At 39.7% G+C, this 26499-nt stretch overlaps 1 protein-coding gene across 1 annotated transcript in view; it reads right to left on the bottom strand.

Annotated features, from left to right (window-relative positions):
- Nucleotides 1-344: 344 nt before the first annotated feature.
- The window catches only part of LOC140241286 (uncharacterized), a 37638-nt gene continuing 11483 nt past the window's right edge, over nucleotides 345-26499 (bottom strand). Inside the window, exons 7-21 of the mRNA XM_072321036.1 lie at nucleotides 26046-26140; nucleotides 25260-25517; nucleotides 24123-24279; nucleotides 23115-23252; nucleotides 22365-22478; nucleotides 21770-21906; nucleotides 20865-21004; nucleotides 19233-19994; nucleotides 18259-18708; nucleotides 17395-18077; nucleotides 16421-16712; nucleotides 15764-15879; nucleotides 14784-14902; nucleotides 13618-13745; nucleotides 345-4333 (exon numbers count right to left, since the gene is read on the bottom strand). Coding sequence (XP_072177137.1) covers nucleotides 4238-4333; nucleotides 13618-13745; nucleotides 14784-14902; nucleotides 15764-15879; nucleotides 16421-16712; nucleotides 17395-18077; nucleotides 18259-18708; nucleotides 19233-19994; nucleotides 20865-21004; nucleotides 21770-21906; nucleotides 22365-22478; nucleotides 23115-23252; nucleotides 24123-24279; nucleotides 25260-25517; nucleotides 26046-26140 — 3685 coding nt within the window. The 3' untranslated portion in view covers nucleotides 345-4237. The remainder of the gene's footprint in view (nucleotides 4334-13617; nucleotides 13746-14783; nucleotides 14903-15763; nucleotides 15880-16420; nucleotides 16713-17394; nucleotides 18078-18258; nucleotides 18709-19232; nucleotides 19995-20864; nucleotides 21005-21769; nucleotides 21907-22364; nucleotides 22479-23114; nucleotides 23253-24122; nucleotides 24280-25259; nucleotides 25518-26045; nucleotides 26141-26499) is intronic.

Genomic DNA, 26499 nt, shown 5'->3' with positions numbered 1-26499 from the left:
AAACTAGTGACTGGAGTGGACTTTTGACCAATCAGAATCGAGGATTCATCAAATCTGGTATACAATATTGACTATGCGAATTCGGTGTTCAAGATGTTCTGCAAGACAACAATACTGGCAAATGCACTCTGGGTGGTATTCTGATGACACTTTTATCTGCATCTTTTCACTTTACTTTATGTTGCCAGCAAAACAAACAAACAAACAAACAAACAAACAAACAAACCTGAAAGACTTTTTGCTTTCAGCTAAAAATGCTGACCGATGTTGCAAATGGTAGATTGAAATCCGTACACAGACATTTTCTGGACACAAAAATCTGGACAAACACCACACACAACATCTCAGTGCATAGCATACAGAAAATTTATTATCCATGTCTCATTCATACAATAATCATACACAAATGATCATTTTCGGTTTTTGCCTGTTCAGTTGTCTAGCTGGAGCACTACAATCTGGTTTTAGTTCAGGAGAACATAAATGGGATAACAATTACAAGAAATTCATTCTTTCTTTTCCTTTTTGGTAACAAAAACTTCTCTAGCTTCCCCTTACTAGATGAAAGGGCTTTTGATTTTGATCAACCTGTTTCTTACAAGAATACAAAATTTCAATGGGCTTTTTAACAGGATGCACCCGTCTTCTACAGGCATTAAGTTACAGTTTGAGATTCCAGTTTGGGATTGGAATAGCAACATATTGCATTTGACCAACGTATTCCATGAGAACTTATTCCCGTGGGCTGCACGGCTGGATTTCCATAGATCTATGAATTGTGAAGAGTGGAACAAATAAAGCCCTTTGAATTACACCATGGACCCTTTTGTGGTAGGGTCCATGATTACACATTGCACAAACTATGACATCTTCCAATGTCAATTTCTCTCAAAAGCAGTACCTTCCAAAATACTTCTGACTGGGAACACTCCTGTTTCATTTGTGTTCATTGTCTTGTGATGTGCTATATGGGATGCTTCTACCTGTCTCTCCATTTATTAGGTCTTCAAATAACTACTCAATTAACATATCTGTAATGGCTATCACTCCATTTTAAGTAAAACATTCATTAAAATTAAACTTTTTGACAAGGATTTGTTTAGAAATGTCAATCTGTCCTTGTGATCTACAGAAATTCAACATGTATGGACATAAAACATTTCTACAGTGATGATTGAGGGTGGCTGATAAGCAGTCCCCCTTTTTTCCTCCTCACCCGAATCAGTTTTTGATGAAATTCAAAAAATCTGGAGGGGACACTAGGAATTTCTCAGGGGAAAGATATCAAGGTATTCACTTAATCTTGTTCTAAAAAGCAGCTCAAATAATCTTTGCAAAGGGTAACTTTCCAGAATGGAAAACCAAGCTTATTTTACTCCCATGCAAATTTTGATCTAATTAAAAGGCACAGCCCTTAACGATAAGTGTATGCAGCATGGTTTATTTTCAAAGGGACCGTACAGCTTTGGTTGGCAATGGCACATCAGAATGAATTTTATTTTAAGACATTAAGATAATGAGAAACCGCTTATGAAAATATGAAAGAGCACTGAATTTTATATGAAATTCAGAGTTCATTTGACAAATATTTGGAGTGAAATGGCTTTCCACTCTGGTGGCAGTTAGTTTGGCTGTAGCTACAGCTATACAGACAATTACTGTCTCTAATATTCTGTATCCATTAGCAACCAAAAACGTACTTTCTTGAAAGTGATAATTGGTGAAAAATTAGCCTTTCCAGTAAGGATATAACAGAATGTGCCAGTTTACTTTGTCTTACTGGATGGATTAGGTAAAGAATCACTTAAAGGTAATATACTTGTCCTGGTGGAGAAGAGTCTAAACTGATTCCATCAAGCATTTTTCCACATTGCAATAAACTTTTCTGTTCATCTTACACAAGTGTTTTTCGGTCTTTTTTAAAGGGTATTCGCTTCTTCATTTTGTTTTGTTTCATGAATGTCCAAACTTGGGCTTTAAAAATGGACACAACTGGAAATACATTTTGGCTTGACTTAATATGACACTTATGAGCAAAATAGAAAGTGGTTTAAACAGAATCTTCTAACATGGGTCAAGTGCGGGACTTATAAAAGTTAAATTGTAGGGGAATGGTGTAGGAAAGGGTGGGGGTGATTTTTGCAATTTCGCAGTAAATCCACTTTGCTTGTCTACAAAATGACCTGCTGATGAAACATGGCACTTTATATGTAGGTTTAAGTAGTGGTTCATAGTTGTGTATAACACTGTACCTAGCATCCACTTTAATTTAACACATACATTCAGTCTTTCGCCTCTACAGAGGTATTGTATAATGAAACAAGGAGTTAATAGTTTGAACAAAGTAAGAATGTCAATTACAAAGAAATAAATCTTCTTCTCCGCTTTCCTAGCATATACAAACTGGATACTTTCAACCGACTAAACATGGTATTGAAATTCCATTTACTGTATCATGTTACTATTTACAAGAGATATAACCACAGAACAGCTGCACTCTCCTGTGTGTTTCTGTTAGACAACACTCATCAATTTCTGTCTACTCGTGGGCTCATCAAACAGACCTCAACACACAATGCGTCCTACAGGTAGCTCTTTCCCAAGTTGCGAATTGACTATAACATAAATCCACCACAGTCTGAAGCTAGAGTAGAAATCATTAAAAGGGAGAAAAAAAAAGCATGACGTCAGGATGTCATCAGGGATCAACTATCACCGTCAACCCATCAAGCAGTTCAATGCTTTTCTGCTGTTGGAACAGAGGCTATGCGGCCTATAATCCACTTCAATCGCATCACTCAGTCGACTTGCAAAGAGATCGTCTACCATTTACAAAGGATGATCCGCCCACAGCAATGACACCACCTGACTCCTCGGAGAGTTTATTTCAGAACTAGTAACAAAACAAGTGACCTCCACAGCTGTTAACTTGACGGTTAGATCTGTTAGTAGTAGTGACCATAAAGTTGGACGGTTGAGGCCTGTCTTGCGAATTTACATTCTTGCTTCGTGGTAACAGTATACCACCAGAGAAGTTGACAATGTTTATCTTGAGCTCCATTCTATAGTTCTGTCAGGAAGGAATTCTGTCAAGTGTATATTACATGCAATGAACAGGTTGCAGAATTTGTCAAATCAAAGAATAAGAAACTTGAAGAGTACGGATTCTTTCCTTCTCTATTCACTCATCAGCATTAGGAATTCCTAGCGACTGCGTTCCACTTCGCGACTGTCATCTAACGTTCGCCTGACAACTAATATGCCTCTCCTTTCCTATGGGTGGACATAAAATACACGAGTACCATATTAAAAAAACTGTTGAGTAATGCAAACGAATAAATAAATTGTCAAGAACTTCAAACACGCGGGAGAACAATCCTTCGAGGGATCGACTCCCAGAAGTCATTTGATGAAAACCCACGGCAGCCGTAGCATGCTTATTGGCACTATAATGCATCACATTCACACTGTTTGAAGATTCTCGCGTAATTACAAAGACATAACCGGACACTCCGCAGCACAGGCGTTGTGACAGATATTTTCTCAGAGAAACAGGAGCACTTGTTCTTTGACAATACCTAGTGGAGCCAGAGTCTGTGTGTGTGTGCGTCTGTTTGTCTGTGTGAGCATGTTGTGAGTGTATGCCTGATTTGACACCTGTGCTGGAAACATCTTGTTTCCCCTCCTGAACTGGACTGTACTGTTGTGTGTTCTTTTTTTTCATGTACCTATCATTCCACTGAACCTAAGTACATGGATGTACAAATTCTCGAAATAACCACACATTTTACACACTCTACATGCAAAAAAATGCATCTACTTCCAAACTGATCATTCAAGACATCTAAATCACTTTTGAAACAGACGTGATTGTTGTTTGTTTTTTGTTTTTGTTTTTTAAACAAGAAGTTAACCCTCTTCTTTGCCAAGACAAATGAGATCGAGCAAATACGAACATTACATTCTATATGTCCTTCTATTTCTCCTCCCATCCTGCTCCTCTCTCTTTCTCTCCGTGTCTTCTCCATGGCCTGAGAGGGTTGGTCTCATTTCTGCTGTTATGCCGGAGTATGTTTGCTTTTTGTACCTTTAGTTTTATAATCTCTGATTGATTGATGTTGCACGTTGTTGGTTGGTTGGTTGGTTGCTGGAATATTTCTTCTCTCCAGGGCTGCGACGCCACGTTGCACTTTCTGCTCGTTTGCGTCGGGCGCTGGATCTCGCCTCCGGGTTTCCTTCACGTGTCCGGCTTCTGCTGCTCCAGGCTCACCTTGTGGCCGAGGATCTTCTCGAGCGGCGACTGCTCCGACCGCATCGGACTGGACCAGATACTCTGAAAGACAGGGTAAGTCAATAAGTTACGGATCATACTGTAAAACCAGAAATTTTGCCAGCCTGAAACTTTTGAAAATTTCATCAGGAGATTTGAATCGCGAAAATGAAATGCATGCAAAAATTTTGTCTACACAAGGCATAGAATGCCACACAACGATTTGCGAAAGTTTCATGTCGTAAATGTTTCTGGTTTGACAATACTATAACAAATGTAGCAATAGCTCATACAGATTATGCTCTTGAATTAAGACTATAATGCACAGAAGAAATATTTCATGTGAAATCATAACTGGGATTTAAACAAATGCTTTGACTAAGAATTCAATACTTAACTGCCGAGCTAGCACTCTTTTGGAATACTTCATTATTTTCTCTTCCACGCAAACATAGAGATCCAATTACAGCTAGAAATTACAAACTGGCAACATACATTTCAGGTTATGGTATAGCAAAACACACAGCTGGTTGCTGACATAAAGTATGATGGATCTTCGACATTTGAGGTTACAAATTCTAAACTAAGATGGGACCACTGATGAGGTAGGGCAGAATGATCATCTTTTTTTCAATTGTGATCTACGTCAGTTGGTACTTTCAACGTCCATGCTAAATAAACATTTTGTATCTCAATTTCTTTTTGTTTTCGTGAATGTCCTACAGGTAATAAAACATATTTTGTCACACCTGTGGCAAACTGCCATAAATTATGACCTTACTGTGTGTATGGTGTATGGCATAATTTACAGAAGTGTGGATATGAAATGCATCATTAAATATTCATTCAAGAATGGTGTGTTGTCTATTCTTTATTTCAATGCTCTCATAAACAGAACAGTATATAAAGGCATGATGTCCACCTTGGAAGCGGAGAGTAAAAAGTTATGCACCCTGGGATAAGTGCAGTCATCTTTTCTCATGTGCCTTCCAAATTTTGAACACATTTTTAGCCCAAGATGGCATGTGGTATGGGAAAGAATGATTCAACAAATGTTGTTACGGAATTTTCCTTTTGATATTCTCCAAATACTCGAATGTTTCTTCTGTTCCCATCAGTTTTCTTACTAATGAACACTAAGAGCCAAGATGTTACATGTGATGTTTCGCCCATGGAGTGAATATAGACACACCTATCCTTGATACTATCTTGTTGTCGACTAAAAGCCAACTGAAAGAGCCAACGTATTAAACATAAATGAAATTTTACTTGCCTGGCCTAAAGTGGGCAAGCACTTGTGTCAAGCCCTGATTAAGGTTTAATCATTGTGTAAGCTTTGTTGATATTACTGTTCGTAAAATTGAGTCTACAGAGTAAATCTGTAAATCCCGATCCACAGTAAGTACTGACTAAAAGGTTGCTATTTAGGACACATTTGAAAACACAAGAACTCCTCCATCCATTCTTCCTAACTTGGCTTCCATGAATGTACCCTAGACTGAAGCAAACAGCTAAATACAGATGTTTCGCTCTGTTTTTGTTTTTGTTTTTTTGTTTTTTTTTTTACTTTTTTGAATGGGAGGACCTGGATATTTCACACCTTTCCCTCGCAGAGTCACATATTTCTAATAACCTGCTTTGAAAGTGTTTATGTAAGAGATTATGTAAGCTGAATAGGCCTTCAAAAAGAAAGAAAAACACAAGCACACAATAAACTCTTGGAGGCTCAGGGAGATGAATTTCCTTGGAATACTCTGTACTTTCTTTCAAGGTACACACCTTAAATTGAAAGAAAACACAGTTGAATAGTCTGATCACCTTGAGCTCAAGGAAGGCAGTCTGAAAGTGTTATACTGTGGACTGTGCCTACTGTTGCTATGGTCGCTGATTCAGAAACTTACCATCACTCTATCATAATGATATGGGGACTGCATTATGTACCTTGAATAGAATTAACAATCAGGCAGTAATGATAGGGATATAGATACATATCCCTGCCAATAATACTTGATATCAAGTTGGTACAGTATGTAGTGAGTGAAAATTGTACACCAACATCTGGCAGACAAGACCGCAAGCATACGAACATTATTTGTTGATTCAGAGGGTAGCTCTTGTGAATTTCAAACTCTTTGAAATGAGCAGATTACTGGGGTATTAGACAAGAATGTCATTTCGGATTATGTCATCTACTACATCTTCATTCTTGCATACACTCTTTCTTGTATGGCTGGACTCCTCTGAACAGACAAAGAGTGTACAAAAGAAGGCCTTGAGGGGGGAGACTGGACAGACAGACAGACAGACAGACCAACAGACAGGCAGACAGACAAACACTCATGCCACCTTGGTCTCAAGGCAAAAAGGAATAAAGAATCCTATCGTAGGTTAACTCTTCCGTTTTGTTTTCTTTTCAATTCTGAAATTGTGCAGAGTTGGATGGAGATGAACAAATAATGTTATACAGAATGTTACCATTGCTTTCCCATAGGGAACAATGAGTGAAATCACAATTACACAATGGGGGGGGGGGGGGTTGTTCTGTCAACTAGAATAAATGCAAATTCCATTAAAAAAAATGAGACACTATCTAAGAACACTGAAGTTTTCTGTGAGCGAGAAATGTGTTGCTTTGTATAATTTTGGCATAAAGGGTCTTGTAAAATGTTGTTCATATTTCATGATTGCAGCTAATTCTGGTCTCAATGCATGGAAGGCCAACACCGCTTAATCCAATGGGATTATGTCTAGAAGACATGGAACGGAAAGATGGGGGGTCCATACAATAGCAAAGCAGGATATACAAACTCTAAATTCACCTCGGGTTAAAGGATGAATGGATACATTTTGTTTGAAGATCTTTCCTTGATCTTCTGCCATTAATATGCCGTTACCATGGCAAGGTACTTTTGGGTACTGTCGAAAAATGCGTCTTGCACATCTACAACCCAAGGCACACATCTGTGCCAAGTTTTATGGGAATCGGTTGAAAACTGAGGAAGTAGTTCGCGACGCAAGATTTACAACGGACCGACCGCCCGACCGACCGCCCGACCGACCGCCCGCCCGACCGTCCGCTGATTCCTATATACCCCCTTCAAACTTCGTTTGGCGGGGGTATAATTATAGAGAATCATATTACACAATACTGTATCTACCTGTAAGTCTCAGAATTGCCACCAAGTATTTTAACTCTAGTAATGTGTCATGTCTCTTCTTAAAGTCTCAGAATTGTCACCAAGTATTTTATCTCCAGTAATACAATTGTATGCCACATCTCGCAGGGAATATTTATTACAGGCTTTCAAGCGAGATAATGTAAAAAAGCAGGAATAAAGTAGGAACAGAATCTCTAAAAAAGTAGGAAAAAGTAGGACATGAGGGGGAAAAAGTAGGACATCAGAGAAAAAAAGTAGGAATAAATCAGGACATGTGCAGGCTTTTTGGAATAGTTTTCGTCGATACTCACCAGAATTCTTGATGTTACATGTAAATCTTAATTTGTACTCACAACCCTGCTGCCGCAGCCTCACTTTTGCTCCTGGTAGAGCCTGAAAAATACAACAAAAGCAGACATTCATTAGAACAATGTCCGGAAACAAACACAAATGCACGTTCAACTGTACAGGCAATATGAATCTTGATCACTTACTACAATACTTGCATAGAAGAGACATCATTCTGTGATTGACATGAACACCTACCATATATGAGACCCTGCGTCCCAACACCAACAAAAAGTTGCGAGACATGAATTTTTAGTTAAGAGCAGATTCTGAAAGCAAACTTTAAGCTTTAAAATGATGTATAACATGATACAAATGGACTCTCCTAACCTATCCTAATATTGGAATGAAAGCTAACACTCTGGAAACTGAGAAAATGGGCTCAGAAGTATAACTTTATCAAGCCCTGCTAGCTCTGCAATGAATGGAACAAATAACAGGATGTTAACCCCTGGAGCAACAACAATGAAGAGATTATCAGATTAAGCTGTGCATGCTTTATTAATACATTCTGTAGATGATCAATGCCAACTTTCAAAGCAGTAGCATCATCCTTTCTAAAGTTATTGGAGTATGGACAGGGTTTTTTAAGAAATGAAAAGAGGACTCTATGAGAAACATCTAATCACACTATTCTACCCATAAGTGTTCCAGAAAAAATTGCTAAAAACACAATTTCATTTTCATTTTATGATCCCAAACCTTAGTATAATATAGAAGAAGACTTACTCTTTCAGAAAATATGAAAAACTCAAGATTGGCTGGGTTGGCCCATATCACCTAGTTTCAGTCCTAACACAAAATCAGTGTGTGCAACTTCTTGTTGGTTTTGTGATGCACGGTCACATATCATCCCACAAAATATGTCATAAACATTCCACGATGTGTAAGTTATACACTAATGCCAAATGTACCCGTACGCTATACACTTCCATAATTAAAAGATGACATCTTTTATCTACATTCTTTTGAATGTTTTGAAGTTGTGAAGATATGTGTTTCATTTCAAAATGTGAAAAAGACTGGAAATAAGGATCTTTGACAAAAGCAATTTAAAAAAAGATGACTTCTATCTACATTCATTTGAAGCTGTGAAGATATGTTTCATTTCAAAGTGTGAAGAAGACTGGAAATAAGGATGTTTGACAAAGCTATTCAAATGATGCTCAAGACAAGGTTAGTATGCTTTCAAGTTCCAGCTGAATGACCATGAGATAAGCAATACACCAACTTTCCAAGAGACCTTCAATTTCAAATATATGTAAGCATGTAACATGTGTTTTGAAACATTTTAAAATAACAGGATAATTTAAACTACTTAGATGTAGCGGTCAGTCTAGTCTCTGAGAGCATGTGTTATCATATTACATTTCTGGCAAGACATGCATGAAGAATGGGTTGTCTCACAACAGTCAGGCCTTACGAAGTGAAATTATATCTACCCATGCATTAACATCTTTATTTTGCAAATCCTGGCCCACTACAAATCTACACACTCAAATACTGTGAATTTATGGCACAGTGTCCACAACTGAATTTCCAGTGATATAGATTATCTTGGTATAATCATATAATATAGATGGAAACATATGGTAAGCTCAATTTGAAACACTTCAACCCATAGAACACAAAACATCCAGAGAGAAAAAAACAAACAAACTTAACATTGCAGTATCAATCAGGGAAATGTACATGTAGAGTTACAGAAGACTAATATAACCAAATGACTCCACTTTACAAAATGTGAGGAGCATGTATACATCTGCTTTTTGTTTCCTACTGTCTGTAGTTTTACCAACTTTATAGGTAGCAAAAATGACTCTATGTTTTGATAATTTTCTGTGGATAACAAATAAATCAGTTTTCATTCTTTGGTGTTCTGTAGATGGTAGATTCCATGTATTCTTGAATGAACTTACATTTATTAATTTAGAAAGAATGGTAGAAACTTATCATTCTGTACATTCCAATGACTTTCTACTGTTTGCAATTTTTGCCAAATTCACTGCAGATAGTTAATAATTCTTTACATTCAACTTCTTTTCAGCTCATCATGACCTTTTTTTTTTTGTGGAATACACATACAGCTATTTGATCTTTTCAGGAAGTTTCTCCAATTTGCCATATTATTCCAGGCACTTTTAAGCTCATTCAATATTCTTGAAATCAAACTTCTTCATATAATTTGGAGATTATATCCTTCAGCCTTTGAAATTTTACAAGGCTGAGATTTTGCTTTTCATTCTTCAGATATTTTGCTGGCTCAGTATTTTAGTTTGTCAATTTTATAAACTACTCTTTGCAAGATCTGGGGAATAAACAGTGAATGTCATTATCATTTAAGTCCTTGCTAGCTTCTCTGATTTCTCAGCAAATTCCAATTAACAAACTTTTTAGGCAATTTGAGAGCAAATACACTCTAGATGATCTGTATATTTACCATGCAGTTCTCATCCCCTCGCTTAAATACAGTGTATTTGTGTCCTTTCAATTTTGATACTCTCCATTGTTCTTTTGGTTTTCACCTTCAACTTAAGTTTTGTATGTTGACACAATTGGCATACACATCCATCCTTTCACTTTTTTCTTCTTTAAGAAGTTTCCTTGTCTCACATTTTACCAAGACTTTCAAATGGTTTAATATTTTGGGTATGTCACTTCAAATGATCCATCACACTTTACCACTTTCATGAAGGGATTTCTGTTCTACCATTTTCTGGCATCTTGTTCAAAATAGCTGGGTAATAAAAAGATGTTCAGCCTTAACTAAAATTTGCAAGATCTGTCGAATAAAGAGACGTCATGGCTTCTAATTTTTCTGCAAGTTGTTTCCTCGAAACTTAACAAACTGTTCTTGGCGGGTCAATTTAAAACATTCACACACTTGCTCTTATTTGTGGAATATTCATTATCTTTCCTGACTGTTTGGGTTTTTTCAGGTATGCTTCAGATGGCTTTTCTCTATATATATTTCTGATAGTTCTGTAAGTGTCTTCAGGAAGTGGACTTCAACGTTTCATGGTTTCAACTTCAATCAATCTTTAAACGATAACAAAATATTGTTTGTGTTTATTTTCCATGAAATTCCTCCATTTCCTACTTTCTTCGAGGTAATGTATGTCTTACCTATGATACAATTCAACCTCTTAAATAATACTTGTTAGATGTAACAAGCCATCAACTTTTAAGATTGTCCATGAAGAGGTTTCTGCTCTCCTATTAGTCTTTATCTTTCAAGATGGCTAAGAAATTACTTTTGTTCTCACTCCTTGTTAACAATTTGTGGGATCTGTTAAACATTTCTTCTTGTTCATCTGATTTTTCAGCAACTTACTTTCCTCAGCTATTTAACTTCAGATGAATAAGGAAGATTTTAAGTAGTAGTATCTACCACCTGCCCACGATTCAAATGGATATCACAAGTCATGTCTCATGTTAAACCTCACAAGTCTTCATAGTTTTATCTTTTGACAGATTTGGCAACTTACATTTTCTTTTCTTGAACTCTTACCAAAAGATCAAACTGATGTAACCCGATGCTTTTGATTTAGCTTCAGTAATACGCAAGTTTCATGCAAATGGGTCCCTACCAATCCATGCTTTCTCGGGCTTTACTCATCCTCACATCAACCAGATCTAGTTTCTGTGATGAAAAACTTACTTTCATATTAACTTTGTCACATTGCAATCATTGTTAATTATTATCAAAACATATATTATTGAAGGATTTCAGGCAAAGGGGATCTGAAGGTGTTATTTCTTGTTTTAATATGACCTTTACGATTTACGTGGTAAGTCATATTTTAGCAAAGGAAATTTCTGGTTTCTGAGGATTTGCATGCCAGCACATGCATGAGACATGATATGCTTGAACTCTACATCCATTAAAACTGGCTGTAGGTGGCATTTTCCCCTCAGTTGTATTCTTTAGAAGTCACATGTCAAATTCTACTTTTAAGTAAATGGCAAGCTTACCTGGAAATTTTGAGCGATGATGAGAGCTGGTTGAGCACTGCTCCAAGTCCTAGGCTGCAATATCAGTGGGATCAATCACATCTACACAGGAGCAAAAGCTGAGGCTGGCAGCAGTCTTGTGGTTGATTGGTTTGTGTTATCCCTCTTTTATGTTGAAGATAGAGGCTCTCCCCACCAGTTAGAATCTGCAACTAGAGTCTACTCATCATTTCTGAATATCAACTATTCAAGTAGTCTTGCACATTTTTTTTGCGGGGTTTTCCACCAAAAAAGTAGGAGAAAGTAGGAAAAAGTAGGATTTTGAGCAAAAAAGTAGGAAAAGTAGGAACTGCAGTGAAAAAGTAGGAAAAAGTAGGAAAAGTAGGATCACTTGAAAGCCTGTTATTACTTTCTGTCACCCCCATCATGTTCAAAGTGATTGCATCGTTATTTGTACTTATGCATATTGTTTGCTGGTAATAAATGTCATTGAACTGAAAACTGAAACTGAAAACAAACACTACACATCCTATCAAGACAGTGTTTCTCATTAAACAATAATGGATTTCAATAGCATCATCCTCAGATAATGAAATGCACACTTCATTTCATCAGCACACTTTTGCAGCTACAAGTATTCAGGCAACGTTCTTGATTGTTCCTGTTCTAATTCCTCAGTACCAGTTTCGTAGGCATTATTATACAGTCATTTCATGTTCTTGTGATTTTGTATCTGTGCTTTTTTTTTCCACGTTTGTATGTTCTCTCTGTCTTGTCTGTCCTGTTATGTCTGTCTCGTTCAAAATGACTTTATATTTTTTCTTTTACAAGTTTTTGATTCGATTGTATGAGCTGTCCATTATGTACAAGCTCTGCTTTTTAGTGGACTCCTCAATTTTCTTCTTTCCTCACAGCATGGCTAATGTAAGAAGGTCGACTTCCAACTATTAATGCTTTTAATTCATAATTACCTCTAATTTTCACGGTACAGTCAACTCATATGTACTCAAGATCATTTGTGAACTTTTTTTTTTTCTATTAAGTCCTGCGGAAGAACAAATGAAATAAATTGAACTGATGTTTTGAGGGCACATGTCCATCCACAAGATACAATGCAGCACACAGTGTTTGTTTGGTTTCTATTGTATTTCACCCTTGTCTTCATTCTTGAGGTCATGTCTTATGTAACAGAGAATTATGCTAGAAGCAGATGACCTCTTATAGCATATACTCTGCTTTGTTCATTTTTCAGATATTTTACTTGCATTTTGATTCTGCCTATGTTGTTTGGTCACTGTATCACAGACCCTTTCTCCACCTTTGATTTGGAGATTTTCCAGCCTTCACTACGTGTATACATACACCCACAATAGACAATTTCCTTTGTTTTTCTTAGCTTTTGATCTCATTAGTAGCCATTGTTCTTTCAAAGTACATTGAAATTCTGCTATACACTGCAATTCTGCGATGCACTGAAATTCTGCAATACTACCACTAATACTTGCAGAATTTCTTTCATCCTGAAATATAAAGTACCTACAACTAAATATACTTATATATACAGTTGTACCATATCAGGGCAATTATCCACAATTACCCCCAATTGAATACTGGCTAGTGATAAAGTAAGATTAAAGATTAGGGTTAGGGTTAGGTTTAGGGTTTGGGTTAGGGTTAGGATTAGGTTCAGGATCAGGATTAGGGTTACAGTCAGGGGAAGGGTCTGGGGTAATTAATTGCTCAGGGGGCAATTGCCTTAGACCCAGTTGTAACTGCTTCAGTGCCAGATGCACTGTGGCATTGTATCTACTGTCGATCATTTGCATATATGTGCGTGTGATGCCAAGAACTGAAATGGAAATGGTGCCCCGTGGACCCTAGAAATACCTGGATTCTCTCAGGGAGAAGGCTACTCGTGGGTGAGCTGGACAGCTGCTGCTCTCTCCACTTCCAGCCCAGGCTGCCCCCAAGACCCTCTCCTGCCTTGCCTGACTTAGCACCGAATCCAGCTCCATCTGAAGAACACGATCAGGACAGTCAAAAGTACACATGTTGGTAACATACGGAACAATTCCACATCAAACTTACTCTGCATCTATGCTTCTCAACCTTTTTCAACTCAAGGCCAAACTTTCAATCCAATTACTTCTTTTTGAAAGGCCCAGTTAGATCAGACATTAATCTTTTTTCATTTCAGTCTTGGCCGACATTGCGGCCCACCAGTGGGCCACAACCCATCAGCTGAAAAGTGTTGCATTTTACACCATTTCATCATATCTAACAGAAGCAGGTATTGCACTTTAAAATGGGCCGGGGGGGGGGGGGGGGGGGGGTGGGGGAGAAGAATGCTTGCAGCAGTTTTCTGCACAGGGTGTAGCACGGCGGGATGTTCAACTTAATGATGCATCATTTCTACCTGGTAACATCATATATTTTGTGACTGTTCTTGCTGATGAGCAGCTTTCCAAAATATCACACGATCAAACACCAATCTGTTTCATTTCTGATTCTCACAGATGCTACAGCATATCACTTCACATCATATTGGACACACTTTACGGGAATTTTCACTGGAATCTTCAACACACAGAGTTACTTTATAGTATCCTATCTTTGACAAGTATGATTAAAGGGTGTGTACAGTTCTGGTCGAGGTGAAGATTTAGCTTTTAACATTTTGTGAGATATTCAGAAATCACTCTATGAGATGTCAAAGAGCATGCAGTTCTAAGGGGTATCAAAAGTTTATTCGATGAAAATCGGTTTTGAAATGGCTGAGATATCCAAAAACAAGGTGAAACAAAGAGATACTAATAAAGTTGGGGCATGTCGCCTTTTATTATTAGCACTTTTTTGGATATCTCAGCCATTTGAAAACCAATTTTCATCAAATAAACGTTGAATCCTTCTTAAAATTACATGCTCTTTCATATTTCATAGAAGGCTTTTCATTATCTCACTTAGGAATGTTCAAAACATGAATCCCTACCTCAACCAGTACTGTACAGTCCCTTTAAACGAGGTGTAGTTGGGTTTAAACGGTTTCTACTCACCTTCATCTTGTCTCGTTGACCAGGGGGAGGGAGAGCTGAAAAGGGAATAGCTGTTCCCGCTCCTGGCAAAGACATTGTCCTCATCAGAGGACTTCCTGGCATTGGTGCCAGAGAAATAGCTGTAATAAGAGAAGGAAAAAAAAAAGCAAAGGTGATATGAATTTGTTGTATTATGTGTGGGGAGAATGCACCCTACAAGCACTGCTTTTTAGCATTCCTCCCCATTTCCAGTATTTCCATACACTTAAAATATATTGTGATGTAATTTATGCATTCAATTTCTGTAAAATATTTATATTTTTCTGCTGGACATGGAAAAAAGAATGAATGAATGAATGAATGAATGAATTTTAATTTCACAATATTGGTGTTTATAGGCATACAGTCACACTCTTCATCCCTTTTCGTTCCATCTCAATGTTCCTTTGACATTAATGCATTGCTAATTCTGCAGCAACATGTCAATTAAATATTATTGGTGCACAATACATGAATGGTTAAATGAATTCAAATCAGTCTGAATACATGGACTTTAATGAATGAATTTGTTATATCATCGTTAAGACAACATGCGTGAGGAATATTATCAACCACATTACAAATGTTTCCTTTGCAAGTACAGGCTCCGGCATTATTCTGTTAAGCCTTGCTATTATCGTGCACCAGCAAAGTGCAAGTAGAAGTTTTGAGTCACACATGAAATCTATTACATTACAAACTAACTGTGTGAAAAAATTAAACATTACACAAGAATTAAATAGAGACTTCCCCTGTGTCCTGATTGCAAGTCATATCATCCCTTAAAAAAAAAACAAATAAATTTTCAGAAAACCCCCCAAAAAACAACTTATAATGTAAATAATGAATTTTTTTTTTTTTTGGATTACATTCACAACTGTAATGTTTTTAAACTGAAATCAGTAATCCTGATACATAGAATGAGTTGAAGGTTTTTTGCCAATGCCAATCAATGAACTAACCTGTCCTTGGACGTCGAGGACTGGGTGTGCGAAGTGGACACATAGGAGGTTGATGGGTCTTGGTCCATGAACTTCTTGGTGCGGAACATGCTCTGGGCACTGCTTCCTGGATTCACCTGCAGGGTTCACCAAATGGACAATTCTATCAAGTACGAGAACAGGTCTTGTTTGGGAACATGTATCAAAGTTTACTTGAATTCAAAGATGTTGCTGTTGAAAAGGAAGCCTCTGCCGTTTATACCTCTGCTCTTGTTGTACGTTATTTAATCCCTTGTACTGACATCTAAACAAAGAAAGACTCCCAAACGAGGCATGACACCACCGAGCCTTTTTCCTCACAGTATTCCCTAAAATTCTTCTCTTGAAAGATTACATTGATTGCATTCCGTATCAGAGCACCTTCAGAATTTACATGATGACTAAGAACCATATTCTACAACACAGAAAGCCATAATGCCTGCTACCAAACTGTTTTTTTCTGGAAATGCTGAATTTCTCTTTAGCAATTAAATCTCACATACTGCTGAGGCTTTAAAGCTCAGAGGTCTGAAACAGAATTTTTTTATGAATACTGTTTTGACACTGTGTGATAACGAAATCAATAAGAAGGTAGATGTCTATGCAGCAACTGAGAGAGAAAGAGAAACGGGATGCTACCTGGCTGAACAGCCCATCACTAGAGGGTCGTCTGGCGCCCTCTTGAGTCATGGTCTCCCGACCATCCTGCCAGCGAGATTCAAAGCCTTCATCCTGGCTGCCACCAGGGTTGCGCTGGGGGAAGTACCCAAGGGGGTTTTCCTCCAGGGCGTGGCTGCCACTGCCGCCTCCTCCAATGCTGCCTACACCACCCCCATCTCGCCCCTCCTGGTTCCAACGCTGGTCTGCAGAGGAGGGGGGTTTACTGGAGGGGAAGCTGGGTGGGGTCTCGTAGAGGCCATCCGAGTCTCTCCTGACAAAAAGAACAGTAGCTTGACGATCAGGATCACGTTACATACATGTACATACCATTTATTTTTTTACAGAATCACATTAAAGTGTACCACTAGCCTGAGTATTATGTTTGTATATTTGTAGAATACACTTCAGACATGCCCTCTGTAAAATATTAGAATTTCTTGTTGCTCTGATTTTTATTTATTAGGGTTTAAATGTAAATTATAAAGAGTATAAAAAACAAATATGACTTGAAATAGACTAGTTGATCATCCGATTCTTTCAATTGAACAATCGCGCTATCAATACTTTTTTTTTTTTCCAAATACTCCTTGAACAATAATGATATGCAATGCGTGCATGCCATCAGCTAACCAATCAACATGAAACCTTGATATTAATTGTAAAAACGTACACATATAGCTAGAACGTGCACACATCAGTATTGGCACTTCAGGAGCAGAACTAATACTTGTGGAGCACAAGTGCCAAATTGTTATAGAGATATGATCTGATTTAATACAATATGCGTCCTTTTAGGGGTTATCACAGGTGAATTATGGCTTTTCTGTGTATTCTAGCTGTTCACAAATTTGATATCCGGGGTATTGGTACACTTCAATGAAAATCCAAGGTGTCAGACAATCAGAAGAACAAATACAGGTTCATTGATGTAAGAGACAAGAAAGTTTTATTACCTGTACGGAAAGGATGAAGCCACATCTTGCAACCCAGAGTCTTGGCTGAAGATGTCCCGACCAAACTTGGAATCATTCCCCATCAGCTGAGAGAAGGAGAATGCGTCCTTGGTCTTGGCCTCTGGTCCCAGGAAGAGGGTGCCTTCCCTCTCCTGCTGCTGCTGTTGCTGCTGCTGTGGATATACCTTCCGGAAGGCAGATTCACCCTGGGGTCGGTCCCGAAGCAGATCGTAGCGCATCATGCCACTGGAGGCCTCATCTTGCACCTGGTAGTAGTCGGCCATGCCTAGCTTGTCCTTTGAAAGCTGCTCTTGGTAAGGATACCTTTCTGCCTGGCTCTGGAATCCTGGGGGGTGGTCCCTCCCACCTTTCCTGGACACACCAATGTCCAAGCCTGGGCGGTAGGCATCAGGAACATTGTGCTCCGGAGAGAAGCGGGATTTGCCACTGCCGCCATGCGTGCTTTCCGGCGGCATCTGCTTCTGCATCTTGGTGAGCAGTTCCAAGAGGTTGGCTCCCTGGCTGTCCAGGACGTGAGGAGGTGGTCCGCCTGGCATCTGCAGGTGCTGCTGCTGCTGTTGGACACTGGAGATATGCTGTTCATGGGACTTGGACATGGAGTGCATGTAATTCATCTGTCCCTGATCGTAGGCTGGAGCTGATCCAAATCCTGGCATCTGCAACTGCTTGCAAACAGACAAGTACCATAGGTATTATCACACTTGCATTTAGAAAGCTTGATGGTATATAATTTCTGAAATGTGCAGGGACTTCATTTCGATGCCATTCTTTTTACATTAATATACAAGCATTAGAAATAAAATAGATGATCAGTCAAAAGCAAGAAGACTCCATTATTCTCACCTCGGCTGGATTAGATGGGCGCCTCTGCATGGGGTGCCCTTGGCCACCCTGGATGTTCATGGCCGGTCCCTGCTGCATCCCAAAGTCTTCCACAGATGGTGAGAGCCGGAACTGGGGGGAGTTGCCGATGGGGCTTCGCATAGGGCTGGTGTCCCTCCCCATCCCCGGCTGTTGCTGGTGGTGGTACTGGGCCTGGGGTAAGTCTGGACCAGCAGGGGCGTGTCCAATGGACCCTTTCCTTCCCTCTGGAGCAGCATTCCACATGCTGATGTTGGCCATGGTGTCAGTCTGCCTGTTTTCAGGACGGTCCATCTGGGGAAGTCCCGGGCCACTGCGGCCCCAGCCTCCCCCACTGCCTGCCTGCTGGGATGGTGGCTGCTGCTGCTGGTGATGGGCCAGACTTGAATTCGGGCTGGCTATTTTGGGGCCTTGGGGCATTGGTGGTGGTATCTGGTGTGAAAATTACCAAGAAGCACAAAGAACACTAAAATATCAGCAAACTCTCTTCTTAAACAGGGAAAAGGCATTGACAAATACCATTCACAGTAGGATCCAAAGCTAAACAATGTTGAATATTGCATAATCACCTTGACATATGACTGGCAGAGTCTACCTTACATTTTCAGCTGTAATTTTTCACTGCCATTTTCATGTATGTATGAGCTAACTCTGCAAACTTTGAATGTGCGTACTCAGAACTATGGACATGAAGCCATCATACTCCATCACAGCCTTGTCACAAAATAACTCAATTGCTTCACTGTCTTCATTGATTTGCCACACCACAGCAGAGTAAAAATACATAGGTATTTGCATGCCATAATCCTTGAACCATGCAGAGTGTCACTGTGGAAGTTGCACGATAATTCACCATGTGGCAACATTTACATTACTGAGATGACATACTATGTTGTGACATGGAAAAATGATTTATCATGAAAAATTTGCAAGTATTTCTGTAATTTTCAACATACCTGAACCTTGGGAGGTTGCATGTGAGGAAGGTAACCCTCTCTTGTGATATGAGGCGATGGAGGCCCGTCTCTCGGCATGTGTGACTGTCCTTCACGCCCCATATCGCGGTGCATGGCTTGCCAACCAGGTGGGACCCCCTGACCAGAAGGTCCATGGGGTGCAGGAGGAGGGCCTGGAGGACCCCCGGGAGGACCTCCTGGAGGGCCCATTGAACGGGATGGTGGTGGCTGCATTGGCCGTTGCGGTGTACCCTGGGGACCAGAGAAAGGCAGCGGTGGCCCAAGGGGCGGTGGTGGGAACCTCTGGTCTGGAGGCAGGCCCAGAGAGGGTGGGGGAACGCCGGGAGGAGGGGGCGGGTGACTGTAAGGGTGCGGCATACGCTGCGGGGTTCCCTGGGTGGGGAACGAAGCTTGTGGCAGAGGGTGTCGAGGAGGGGGATGGCCGTGAGCAACCTGCCCCTTCTGCTGGGAGTTGCCTTTGGGTGGGGGCACAGTCTGGGACCCAGCCTGAGGGTGAAGGGGCTGAGTTGGGAGTGGAGGTCTCTGAGGAGGAGGATAGTAGGGTGGTTCGTGGGCGTAGGCATGAGGGGGGTTCTGCCACTGTACATGGCGCTTGGGGCCTTCCGGATCCTTGCTACCAGGAGATTGCTTGGAGGACTTGGAGACACTCCCTGAACCAGCTGAAGGCGTCTGAGAGAATGTCGTCCTCTCTGGAATCTTGAAGCTAACGGATGCCTTACCAGACTCAGGTCTTGACATAACCTAATGAGAGAAATTGTCATCACGTAAAAATTCAACAAAAATACTACTCATATTAACAACAGTTATTTCAAGGACTATAATACAATTACAACATGGTGTCATCACAAATTTTTTCTTCCTTGTAACCTATATTTATTTCATATGATAAGTTTTAGTTTTGTATGTTTAAGCTGTTTCATAGCAGATTCCATGAAATGGTTACCACAAACTGATAATTTCACTAAGGAAAATTTTGCTTACCCGCTGTTTACTTCTTTCCTAAATGCATAGATAGACTGTGAATGGTTGTTCATAGGGATTCTTGACTTTAAACTGATCATCATAAATAATCAAACGCCAAAATGTAAAATCTACAAATTTTCCCCGACCTTGGTTGCTTCTCATTGCAATGCTCAATGTACATTGAATATGTTGAGTACATCAGTGTGTCATAATAATACTGTACAGCTTTACCAAGATAATCTTTCCCCTCAGACATCATCAAAAGACTGCTGAACAATAAAACAGAGTTCTCTACAAACACAATCCCAGGTTTATTTCTTGATAATTTTTGTAATTTCTGATTTGTGATTTTATTTTGAGAGGTCGCTATATCAGAGGAACTTCCACATCTTTAAAGTTTAAAGTTGACTCCTTTAAAGTTGCCCTCAAGACTCATTTGTTCATGACCATTTTCCAGTAGAATTGTATATTATGATGTATATTTTTTCATTATCATTATTGTGTCATTCATTTTCATGTGCATGTTTGTGTAAGGATTTTTGTATTTCATAACTTACTTCTTCTACTGCGCCTTGAGCACGTTAACTATGTGGAACTGGCGCATTATAAGTACCCTGTATTATCATTATTATTATCTATGCAGCATACCTGCACACCACTGTTTTTGGTTTGTTGTGCGTCATCTTCACTCTTCTCCCAGTTCCCATCACGCTTTGTTGCACTCTCTCGTCCCACCTTCTTGCCAGCATCCCTCTCAGCTGATGCAGCTTTAGGGACAGCTTCATGGCCTGGGGGGAAGGGGGAACAAGGACTATAAATGACTGATTGCTTCTTTTTTGATGGAGACAAGGGGTGACCCCTCCCTGAAGTAATTATGTAAGTCCTCAAAAACTACAGCAGGCATAAACATTATATTTCAGGACTTTTTACTCTAAATCAGGAAGAAACATTCACAATGAATTGCAAAGCATTTTAGAACTATGTAACGTTCATTACATCACTAACAATAAAATCAGCGATTAATTATGAAGTTCAAAAGAAAAGACTGTCAGCGGTGATGTTTTCATTTACCTAGTTCACTCCTACTGTACTTTGTTTTTCTCTTTTCTTCCACGATTTCACAAGTCTGTGTGTAATTCAAGGATTCCTTGCCATGTTACTTCTCAAAATCTTCAGCATAAGTGCACGCACTGCCCTATTCAATCAATATTAGAGCAAGCAAAAGGCATCCAAGAGATAAACAGACAGATATATCAATAGATAGATAGATAGATAGATAGATAGAAATATATATATATACAGATAGATAGATAGACAGGTAGATATACAGATACAAATAAAAAGAAGAGACATAGAGAGGAAGGGAGGAAACAGAAGTGAATAAAATCTCCTCTACAGTTGGTGTACAGTTCTTGGAACTCGTACAAGATACAAGATACAAAAGCACAAGGAGAGAACTGCAAAGTTTGGTTCATGTCACAATTGTAAAATGAACAAACGTTGTACTGTCAAAAGAGCACAGGTAAGGATACAGTAGGACAGGCCACACCCACCTTTCTGGCTGGCGGATGTCTTTGCCGCCCTCTGTTGTCGCTGCTGGTGATGGGAGGCACGCCGAGACGTCACATCGTCACCGAGGGGGCTGGTGAAGACTAGCTTGCCGGAAGTGGACGTTTCAACCTTCAGTAGGCTTTTGATTCAATATGACACATCACAGAAAAAAAAATTGTCAATCTAGGCTCAGCTTTGAATGTAGTACGGAGACAAGTTTGGTGATGCCCTACACGTTATTTCACTCTACGTGTATTATCATTCATGTGGTAATTCCTATAATACAACTTTCATCAGAAAATGGCATTTGCTGACGAAATTCTCACACGGATGTGCAGTGGGTATACATGTTCAATGTGCGATTTGAGTATAGCCCATACACATGCTCCAAGAAGCAACCTTGTATTGTAAATTTGTAATTGTCCTATCTAATAATTTTCAAACACATGGTTTCCCAAACAAATCAGTCGAGCTCTACTATAGCATTCACATTCGTGTGTTTCATCTTGTGTGTGTTATTTTGTTTAGTTTGCTATCTTTTGCAGTTTTGTTTTAGCCCTAGTTTTGTTCCTGTTTTATGCAAGGCACGTCACCCACCTGGGCTGGTGGTGGGCAAGCCACTTCCCCTGGCTGGCCAGACGCTGGCACCTCTCTCGGTTCATGGCTGCACGGTTCCAACCCTGATGCTTTCCAAGGCCAAAATCCAGATCCCTACAGCATGGAAAAACAATGTAGAAAGATCAAATGATCAGACTTGACAAAGTACGGGGAATGTGATGGGAATAAAAGAGAACAAAAATAATGTTGAGATAAGAAATTATTTCATATTTAATCTGTGAGCTGGAGAGATTGTCGCAGGCCAGGGCTGGATAGAGATGACACCTTGGCCATCATTTTGCTATGATAGGCACATGCATATTAAACAAAGACACCATAAATAATGGAAATCATTCTCTCTTTAATTCCTCCAAGTTTCAGGAACTCTTCTGTAGTCCAATCCCTATGATTCTGCGCGGTGACTATACAATTTCATGAAGTTTGATTCTGCCAAACCGACATTTGCCAACCCTAATGTTCAACAAATAGAGAGACAAAAGGAGATTCAAATTTCCGAAAATAGAGCATAACAACAGGAATTTATGTCAACTTCCCATACTTATTAATCAACAGACATTTGCACAGATAGGAGCACAGGACTGAAAGAGCTTCTATCATTTAACCCACTGAGGGCAAGCAGATTATCCTGTAACACATGTTTCCCATAGACACCTGTGTAAGTATACTCGGGACTAGTCTTCCAACAGGTTAACAAAAAATATGAGAGGGGTAAATATATATGATGCATACCTTTGAGCCTCTTGGATGGGTGTGAATCCATCTAGGAGACTATCTTCAGGGAGGGGTAGGGAGCTGGTTGAGTCATCCTCCTGGGGTGAGGCGTCCACCTGGAGTGACGTCAACACCCTCGCTAGCTTGCTCCACACTCTGCAGCAATGCCAACGGAATAGAGAATCAAAGACATCTACTTACAGATACACAGATATGCCAATGTTGACAAATTTAAGTTATGCCATACACGCATACAGGCACGCAGCCATATGCACAACAGGTGTGTGCCATGCAAGGAGGGTATACACTTATCACAGTCACAAATAGGTCAGAAAATGACCATTCATGGGACTCAAGGTAAACCACAGGTAGAGCAGCTATTGTTTCATTGCCACTTGAACTCCATAAATTTGTAAAAAAAAAAACAAAAACAAAAACAAAACAAAACTGATATTTCTGGCCTGCTGTATAATGCACAATCAACATCCCCTAGCTGCCCTAACCCCTATTACGGAATTATAATCACTTCATGCCAGTAATACTGGATATCATAACTGATTTTACCTATTTTTTTCTTTCTAAGGAACCAAATTCAGCAAATTATTTGTGTGCAGGACTATTGAAAACTTGCAATATAATGTCATCATCAGCTTCTCCAATTTGCATTGTGCATGTCTGATTTCAATAAATCTATGACCATCCTATTTTATTGAGTTTAGTCAATATATCGTCAGGAGAGAACAGTGAGGGTCTTCAGTCACCACTAAAGCCATAGCGTTCGAGGCACCTTTACACCCTTAACATTCTCAATAGACCATAATATGGTCAACTTATGAAGTAGAAATGCACTTTACAAAATCTTACATTGTACTTCTCTCATCATCTGCCTGTTTCCACACAGATTTTCACTGGCTATTCCTATTCAGCCATTCTTTTCATTACACAACCTCTCAATTTGGGGTGATCCCATTCAAACGTCAATTCCATGAAGAGGAAAAATCTTGGAAGATGTCGAGAGTCACGTACCCAGTTTTTGTGGACAGCACAGGATCATCAAAGATACCCTTCTGGAGGAAGATCCAGCCAAGGAGGAGGTGTACAGCGGGCAGTCCGGGCCAGGCATCCACAGCCGTGTCTCCAGACTTCAGGGGAGCATAGTGCAGCATCATCTGGACCAGGTTGACTGAAAGGGGGTATGGGAGGGGAGAGGGGAGGGGAGGTAGGTGTCATATTCAAAGCAGGAAAGTTCTGATATATCATATGTGAGTAAAATACTATATAGACCATATATTTAGCGAGTCTAAATTTTTGCGAATCGGAACTTCCTGACGATTTCACGAGTGGCTAAATTCGCGATCGTGGAGTCCTGTACCGAACGGAGAAATGTATACGAGTACATCACTTTCATAGCGTGATCAAAGTTAATATTTTCGTGCGTCTTTAATTTCGCGACTAGCACCTGACTCGCGAAATTCGCAAAAAATAAAAACCTCGCGAAATATTCGACGTATACAATACTATATGGGCAGTATATGTAACTGAAAGCAAAATTATCTGAAATATTACTTGGAATGTTGCAACATTGAAATTGAGGAGAATACAACATTCTTGCTCCTAAAACTTTCTCTCTTGGGGTTATAAAAACGTACAAAATCTGAATATAACAAGTCATTTGTGCACTTTTTCTTATAAAAGGAAAAAAAGAATTCTAAATATGATGTGCCACATGAGCTGAAAGCTAGTGGACATACATGATGAAATGGATATGCTTTAAATATATATGTGTCTTTTGTTTGATGAAAACTGCCTCAATGTTTGGCAAAATGTCATCACAATCACTGAAGCACAGTGTGCATTATGGTTCGAACTGACTGACAATCTGACACTCTAAGTGGCTGACAGGCTTACCAAATGATCACATGGCCAGGGATGCAAACCTTGTCAACCACACTGAAGTATTCCGAGAGCTTAAAAGACATACTCTCGGTGGAAAAACAGTATTTTTTACCTTTCCTGCAATAGACATGTGCAGTAATACAATTTTGGAAAATCAGTATTTTCCATGAAACCTGCACCATTTTTTGCAACAACAACACCAATATATTACTAAATAATGCAATAAAGTAGCAGTTGGCAATGCTGCATGGCCCTGGGAAGCCTTACATGTGAAGCTCATGACGAGGGTCCAGCACTGTTGGTTGTTGGCTGCATACGGCCCCGCGTCCGACCCACTGGTCAGCCCGGCCAGCTCGCCGGTCGCCTTGGACACGCCATTGTCCGTGTGCTGCAGGATGCTGTGGAGGGCAAAGAGGTTGATGGCGGACATCTGGTTGAGCTGGCGGCTGGTCAGGGCCTCCTGGGACAGATGGCTGCGGAAATTCTCCTCCAGCTTCTCCTTGATGGAGCCAGCCACCTGAAGATCTGCAACCAGAGAATGAAAGGCATTTCTGAATGACAACCGTATGAGATACGCCAGGGCTCAACACTAACTTTTTTGTCTAGTGGCCCGTTCAGACGACTGAAATCTTTAACCCATTGATGACGAGTCCCGAGTATACTCGGGCAAGCGTCTATGGGAAATGCATGTTGTAGCAAAATCAAACCGTTCGGGAGCTTTTTTGGGAAGGAGCCTGTGTCGGGTGATTTATTGATACCTAATCCATTTTGACTTTTCAATACTTGTCCACGTCAATTCAAGGAACTGATAATATGATAGTTCTGACTGAATCAATTTTCCCCTCCAACACATTTTCTCTCTGGATTTTAAAGTTCAGTGACCTTGTCCGTCACCGCCAATTCAAACCTTGCATTCTAGAGGACCGTTATGCTCTTCACCTTCCAACTGACAATCATCATAAAAATCTCCAACTTTCTTTACTTTTTTTCTGTGATTCAATGCAAGAGATCAAACTCCTAACAACATTACTTTCATTTGTATTTTCACCTCACCTTGCTCGCAGGTAGCCAGGTAGATGATGGCATGGAACTTGATAAAGTAATGTATCAGCTCCACTTCCCTCATCTTGAAGATCTTCACTTCATCCCTAAAATATAAAATCAGAAGAGGAAGGACATTTGTAACTTACAAGGTCTGGTCTTCTTGTGTTTTGTGCTGTAATAACAAATACCACATAAACATAATCAAGTACAACTGCGATAATGCTATTGCTCTGTAAATATAAGCTGATCTAGATGAATGAGAAGAGGGGCACACGTTTGCTTGAGCATGAAATCAGCTCAAGAAAGGATACCATTATTACATAAACTGCAAAGAACATTGTACACTAGTATCATAATCCCACAACATTAGAAATGGACTTTGACACAATCAACACTATAACAAAGGGTAATTGACATTCATACAGTGTTGAGGCTGTTTAGCATTTGAAAACGAAGATCTAAA

This window comes from Diadema setosum, chromosome 17, assembly GCF_964275005.1.
Source record: "Diadema setosum chromosome 17, eeDiaSeto1, whole genome shotgun sequence".
Taxonomy (NCBI): domain Eukaryota; kingdom Metazoa; phylum Echinodermata; class Echinoidea; order Diadematoida; family Diadematidae; genus Diadema; species Diadema setosum.
Note: the sequence above shows the minus strand (reverse complement) of the source record. Positions and strands in the feature narration are given on the sequence as shown.